This window comes from Equus przewalskii, chromosome 1 (genome assembly GCF_037783145.1).
Source record: "Equus przewalskii isolate Varuska chromosome 1, EquPr2, whole genome shotgun sequence".
NCBI lineage: Eukaryota > Metazoa > Chordata > Mammalia > Perissodactyla > Equidae > Equus > Equus przewalskii.
In genome coordinates, this window is record NC_091831.1 from 161,834,293 (window position 1) to 161,841,573 (window position 7,281).

Genomic DNA, 7,281 nt, shown 5'->3' on the forward strand with positions numbered 1-7,281 from the left:
AGCTCTGTTCTTTTCCAAGGATGGATGGATGAAGTCATGAATAATTACTTAGCAAGCTAGGTCAAGGGAGGTGAGCAACATGGCTCCTGCCCTCAGAAGCTGATGGTCAGCCAGAATAGACTGAGAATCGGTGGTTAGAGTACAGGCTGGTAAGGGCTGTGGTGGGGGTCTTCTTGCTGGTGTGAGATAGAGACTGGACCTGCCTTAGGAGCATGTAGAGCCGGACACACCCAAACAGCCCCAATGGTAACCCCGCTTCCCGTCTGACCACCATTCCAGCCTTGTATTTTTGGAATATTTGGAAACATGTCTTTAGGTGTAAATATTCTGCAAGAAAGAGAGCTTCCTTTATCCCACCATTTTGAACAAAGTCCTGACTTGATATTCATTGGGCCAAAACAAAGCATCATTGGGTTCATCAGAATTTAGTGGCCTGATTGGTTATACTTGGATCATTTAGCACACCTGGACCTGAGGTGGGGACTGTTCCACCCAAATCTTAGTGCCTGTCTTTTTGGGAAGGGGCTCCTCCTCAAGAAATGCTGGTTACTATTGCCAGGCGGTGGGGAAGTGGATGTCAATCATCCAAATAATTACTACCCACCAGGTATTCTCTGTCCAGGGTCCAGTGAACCACGGCTCTGATGTCCCTGGTCCTAACAATTATAAGCATTTGCAAACAGATTATCCCAACACTCTCACCAGTGTGCTGACAGATGAAGGAGTAATGGAAAAGGAAGTCATTATGAGTTCTAAATAGCCAAATCCCAATTCTGTTAAAGCAACAGCATCTTATGAAGACATAGAAAAAGAGGGAAAGGCAGAATGCTTAAGCATTAATGATGATGCTTGCTGGGTGGTGGAATTCTCAGTAATTTTAATTTTCTTATTGATACATTCTACCTTTAACTATCTTTCTATGATGAATATGTATTACCCTTCTACCCAATATACATTTTCCCGTAGTCAAAGCACACATCAAGGGCAAACATTCAGCAAACCACTTCTTCTTTCCAGTCTAACCTTCTCTAAGCTGGGTGTTTTAAAAATGAGATTACTTTTCTGAATTCATTGTTCTATACAAGATGTAGAGATTGTTGAAAAATAGAAGCAAAATTTCCTCAATAAGCTATACGCTAGGGTCAATTTTAGTGATAAAAGGAGGAATCAATGGTTTCTACTCTAGAGATGAAAATTTATTAAGTCCCTGGCAGCCTCTACTCCACCCGCCTCTGCACAGTGCAATTCTGGCCTCTGTCCCACAGAAGATGGATGGATCAATCCTGGGGGCACCTGAGTCTGGTCCCTGCTGCCTGAACTATTGTGCTTTTTATCCAGGGCAAAAAGCTTGAGATCCTGGTGAAGATATGTGGAGGTTTCCCATTTCTTTTTCCAAAGGAGACAATGCCCTGGGCCATGTTGTTACACACGAGGCGGCCCCTGGAGTCCCCCTGTGGACAGAGAAGGGAGAAGTCTCAGTCGATCCTCTGGCTGCCCCCTTCTCGGCTTCATATCCTCCCGGGTGCTCTCCTGCCCCCATCTCAGGGCCCAGCTGTTCGGATGGTTAGCGGCTGAGTGGTCACCATTCACCTTGGCTCTGAGTGTTAGGGAGATTGGTGGATGCTCTGTGATCTGTCTGCACCTTGAGCCTGTGTCCTGGCTGTGTTCTCTCTCCAGCTCAACCCAGTCCCAGGCCCTCCTCTTGTTTTCCCATGGACAAAGGCCAAGAGATTGGCTGGAGAAAGATGCCTGGGCCCCACATGCTAGGAACAGCATGCCTCCACCCATGAGTGGACCCAGGTCAACCATTGGCTTAGGGTGGGAGAAGGCCTGGCCTTGTCACCCCAGCATCACTGTGTCCCTGGGGCAAGGCTGGGAAGACACTTGTCTTCTTACGCTTGTAGTGGCCTTCTTGTTGTTAGGGTTCCTCACACACAGCTGGATGGAGTTGTAGTTTTTGAAGAGGTCCTTGCACTTCTGCTCATTCTGTACTTCTAGATCCATCTCCTGGAGTGTGTTTGCCTTTTTGCCACTTGCCTGTTTCCCATAGCCTGCCACACTGCACACCTGCCCCGGCCTCAGCCAGTCCTGGCTCTGCAGCAGAGTGATGGTCTTCACAGCCCAATTGAGTTGAGCCTTGTTTTGCAGCTGGTCAGAAAGGTGAGAGACGGCAGTTCAGGTCCCTCCCTCCAGTTGGGCTCAGAGCCAGGGATGAGGTTGCTTGTACCCCACTCCACCAGAGTCCCCCGAGCCCCCTTCTATTACATTGACCCAGTACAGCAGACAGGTGGGAGGAGAGGAGGGGACTGAGACCCTGAATGAGCTGTTTGCTCCCTTGTAACCTGTGTGAGTGCACCTGAAATTCAGCAAGCTGGTACCTTCAGTAGCCTGATGTCGTTGACCTTTGAATTATCGTTGTGAGGGAAGGATTTGAGCACAGGAATGACCTGCTGGCTGTTTTCCATTTTTCTGATCTTGTGAGCACCCAGGATGACACTTATTTTTCTGTGAAGAAAAGGTGGATTGGGTGAGTCACAGGAGATACGGCTCAGTCTGTGAGAGATAGATTGAAGTTCCAGCCAAAGGTGCACCTACAGCTGAGTCAGACAGGGAGGAAGGGAAAAGTGAACAGTGTCACTATGCTCTGCTGCGTAGCAGTGACCCAGCCTGGTTCTTCAGCAGCCTGTATGTCACCCAGGCCTCTGTCCACACGCTCCACCCCTGAATCCCACACTCACTGTGTCCTGGCCTGAGCAGATCAGATTGCTCCTCTGATTGGTCATTGGCTCTCTGTGCTCAGGGACCTTCTTGAGTTACAGGCCCTGGGACAGTAGCTGGGGTTTCCAGGAAGACAAGGACTCACTTGGGCTCCTCACCTTCCATTACAGTGAACTGCTCCCAGCACGAAGTTGTCTTGTACCAGGAACCTTTCGCATTTGCTCCCACCACCTATGTCATTGTAGGAAAGTACAGACACCATGTGGGGCCGGGAGTGTGGTCTGGCCTCTCTGCCCCATCTGATCTTCCCTGAAAGAGAAAATTGCTGGATCTCTGTGTTCATGGCAAACAGTGGCTAGTCACTGCCTGGTGGCCTAAACCCATGGGATGTTCAGAGGCTGGGGTGGTTGTATTGTCCTCAGGGACCCAACACAATGAGATGGGACTGTGGGCTTCAGAGGGCAGCTGGCATGCTTGCAGCAGGACTTGTTTCCTAGCTTTGTTCTCAGTTTCCTCCTGCAGAGATGAGGCACTCAGCCCTTGTTCTGGAGCAAACACACTTCATATACATGTTAAGGGGACTGTCCTAGAAGCCCTGGAAATTACTTTCTCTGACCTACCCTGGTTGCTTCTTTGTCTCTAGCTTCTCAGACTCCTGTGTCCTTACTTCCAGAATGAGCCTAATCTGAGACCTGAACATTTTGAGCTCACGGAGCTGAATACTATGCCTTCTTTCCCCCTAATCCTTGGTCAGGCACGTAGTACATACCCCAGAAATGCTTGCTGGGTACATGAATGAACATTCCTCAATTTGCTCTGGTCAGCAGCCAGGGAGGAGCAGTCCTTATTCAATCTGAACCCCGGCACAGATTTATCTTTCTAAGGCATTGAGCTCTCAGGTCTAAGAGGGCAGAGTACAAAGGTTGGGAAGTCAGAGTGAGATGGGGAAATGTGCAGGAGGGGGCCTGGGTAGAAGCCAGTCTCCACTAGGGCTGTGGGCATAGTGCTGAGACAACACTCTGATGGCTCAGTTAGTTTCTGAGTATCTGCTCTGGTAGAGCTGAGTGTCTCAGCAGAATCAGAACAAGGTGAGTGTGACACCCATGTAACTGAGTATGAGCTAGCTCTTCTAGTCTTGATCCAGAGGATAGCTCCTGGGTTAGATAACCACTCTTAGCTTTGTAGAATGGGGCATTATATCCCCCATTTTCAGCTTTCCCCCCAACAGAATCATGTGCTATTCTAATATTGTCACTTTCCAGGTGACAGGAGTATGACCCATAGAAGGGACAAGACTCACCAGGTCTCTCTGGGGCTAATTTTATTTTCCACAATTTCTCTGCATTGCATATCTGGTGATAGATCATGGGATCAGCAAATTTTGGGAATGGACTGAAGGAGGGGAGGATCATAATGACAGCCTCACTGGGACACTGTGGAAGTGTTGGTGTTGGAATAAGCCAGGCTTCTGAGGATCTCCAGGGGCATTTACCTCCTTCAGGCCTGGAGGGTAGGAGATTGACCAACAAGAACAGAAGCAGCAGCATCTTCTCTGAAAGGCTGATCAGGTCTGAAGTGGTGTGTGCCTTCTCCTTCCAGGCTTTTCAATCCTAGAGGTGAAGGAAGAAGGGGCTGGCTCAGTGACCACCAATTTCCTCCCAGTTCTATTGCTTCTCAAGATTAGAGCTTTCGTCACATCCCTCTTCCCCTCACAGAAAAGGGCTGTGTGGTGAAGGTTTTGCAAGAGCCACATTCTTAGGAGACCACATTCTCCAGGAGAAAATCCTGAATTCTCTGAATGGAGATTTGTGGGGCATTTGGGATTAGCCAGAAAATGTGTCCTCTTCCCCTAAGTGAGACCCTCCAAGATCATGAATATGACCCCACCATGCCTTGAATTTGTGATTAGGTAACTGTCTACTTCCTAAAATAGCATGCATCTATGCAATCCTACTCTTTGTAGAGCTTCATTCTTTTGATAGCTCAAGGTTCTTTTTTTTAATAGATACTAAAAAACCAAGCACTAGTCTCTCCTAAAACACACTAGCCATGAGCCTAGTCATCTATTCACTTTGTGGTAGTTTCAGGCACTTGCAACCTGTTGGGGGTGGAGGTGAGGAGCAGAGATTGGGGATGAAGTGTAGATGGGGCATTGATGAGAGTACTAGGAAGAGAAGGTAATGACAGAATAGGAGAGTCTGTGAGGAGGGGTTTGACAGAGAAATGCACTTGAGTTCACTCTGTGATCCCAGGTTGCCCTGATAAAGCTAATGTTGTTCTCAACTTCTTGATGTTTCAAAGACCCCAGAGTGAAGTAGTTGGGGACATGCAGATATAGACTGAAACAGGAGAACCAAAGCTTTGCCACTCATTCCGAGTTTCCTTGGTCACTCCTCTCCCCCCCTGGCGCAGGTAACCTGGTGCCCCAGTGAAGACCATGATGTAGGCAAAGGTCATACCCCCGAGGCTCCCTGTCCCTGGTGAGGAATCTGGCATGGTTGTTCCCAGAGTTCTCTGCACACAGGTGCTTGAGGGCTGTCAGCTTTTGGACAGGAGAAGTTTCAAGTTATGATGCTGCTTTGAATACAAGCATTCACCCTGACAGTTTAAATTGTTTTTCTTTGTTCTTATATAATTTAATAAAGATATGTGAAGTCTTTGGAAGAATTATCTCAAACTGAGCATAATGCTTATGCTGCTTTTGCATCTGTTGGATCAGTCATTTCCCAGAAGGTGGAACATGTCAAACATCTCATTTTCATTCTGTGTCCCAGACGTGGCTGTTCCTTTTAGGGGATATCACTGTTCTCCTTCCTTTGATGACTTAGGCCTCCTCTTCACCCTCAATTCGGAAACCACAATATGTTTAGCAATGTTTTAATGATTTATTAATTAAATGTGTGTTCATACCTTGGGTTATTATGTACCCATTAAATAATATTTATGAAGTTTTGGAAGCGTAGAAAATTATAGATGGTAGAATGTAATTTTGCCCCAAAGCAGTTGTTTATCATTTGAGTGCATCTTGTCACAGAGACCCGTGAGAGTTCTTACAATTTCCGTAGCTGGTTTCCTGTACTTTTGGCTGTGCTATCATGTTTTTCTGATAGATAACTCTCCTCTGAGCTATTGGGACATTATCTCGGGCTACATGTCTACCCCACAAACAACTCAGACCCCTGTTCTCCCAGGGTTCCCCCTGGATCCAGATTATATTGGCAGGCAGTTCCCTCTTTCTGATCTTCTTCTCTCTCGGCCCCCTGTCTCATTGGACCGACACCTAGCTGATCATGACTCTGCTGCTCTGGCCAAGGGCAGAAGGCACCAGTGCCTGTGCTAAGCCATCGTGTCTGGAGAGAAGCTTGGCTGCTCTCCTGAGGCTCTCATTACTAAATTTGTAGTTGCTTTAGAACTTTTCAGTGAGCGGAAAGAGAACAGAAAGAGGGGAAGTGAACTGAGTGTCTGAGATGTCTGGAACACTGCATGCAATATATGTCTAATGGGAGTCCCAGAGGAAGAGGAGAGAGAGAAAGGAGAAGAAAAAATATTTGGGAAACTAATGGCTGACAATTTCTCAATTTTGGTCGAAATAAACCCAAAACAAACCTAAATCATTAATGTAAACCCAGAAGAAGCTCAGTAAACTCCAAGTAGGATAAAGTATCACAGAAGAATGGGCAAGATTTCCCCCATTCCTCCTTCCCTTCTACCCTAGATATCATGGTCTCATTTACAGTCCAGCTCTCTCTTCAGACAGCCCCTCTGGCTCATTCTTCCCACAGCTGCTACTTGTATATCATGTTAGCAGGGGAGAAAAGCCAGGATGGAGACGCTTCTGAGTCTGTGACATCGACCAGACATGATGCCTCTTCTGCTTGACCTAGAAACCTGAGTGCTCAAAGGAAAATGTAGCTCCAAGGATGCCATACAGGTGCAGAGGAGATCGCTGCCCACTTTCTACAAAAAGTATTTCCTACCATTAGAGCTTTATTCCTTTTGTATTTTTGTATTATAAGAGATTCACTTTTACTACTACTTTGTCAATTGTGGCAAAATACATATAACATCAAATTTAGCTATAACCTTTTTTTTTTTTTGGTGAGGAAGGTTGGCCCTGAGCTAACGTCTGTGCCAATCTTCCTCTATTTTGTTTGCGGGATGCTGCCATTGCGTGGCTTGATGAGAGGTGTGTAGGTCCATGCCCAGGATTGGAATCTGTGAGCCCTGGGCCACTGAAGCACAGTGTGTGACCTTAACCTCTACACCACTGGGCCAGCCCCTATTAACCATTTTTAAGTGTACAGTTCAGTGGCATTAAGTACATTCGCATTTTTGTGCAACCATCATGACTATCCATCTCCAGAGCTTTTTCCTTTTCCAAAATTGAAACTCTAAACTCAATAAACAGGAACTTACCATTGCTCTCTCCTTCTAGTCCCAGGGAATCATCACTCTCCTTTGTGTCTCCATAAATTTCCAAGAGATTCTAATGTAAATGAAAGAAGCTTGAGCATGGTCTCATCTTAAACCTTACACCTTGTTTATCAATTAGACCTTATTAGG

At 46.6% G+C, this 7,281-nt stretch overlaps 1 protein-coding gene across 1 annotated transcript; it reads right to left on the reverse strand.

The window, feature by feature from the left end:
* Window positions 1–1,174: 1,174 nt before the first annotated feature.
* LOC103544143 (mast cell protease 8-like) lies at window positions 1,175–3,021 on the reverse strand. The gene is made up of 4 exons (XM_008511003.2): window positions 2,877–3,021; window positions 2,379–2,505; window positions 1,897–2,148; window positions 1,175–1,451 (listed from the first exon to the last, which is right to left on the reverse strand). The coding sequence occupies exons 1-4, from the start codon at window positions 2,978–2,980 to the stop codon at window positions 1,278–1,280; spliced, it is 657 nt and encodes a 218-aa protein (XP_008509225.2). The 5' UTR covers window positions 2,981–3,021; the 3' UTR covers window positions 1,175–1,277.
* Window positions 3,022–7,281: the final 4,260 nt, after the last annotated feature.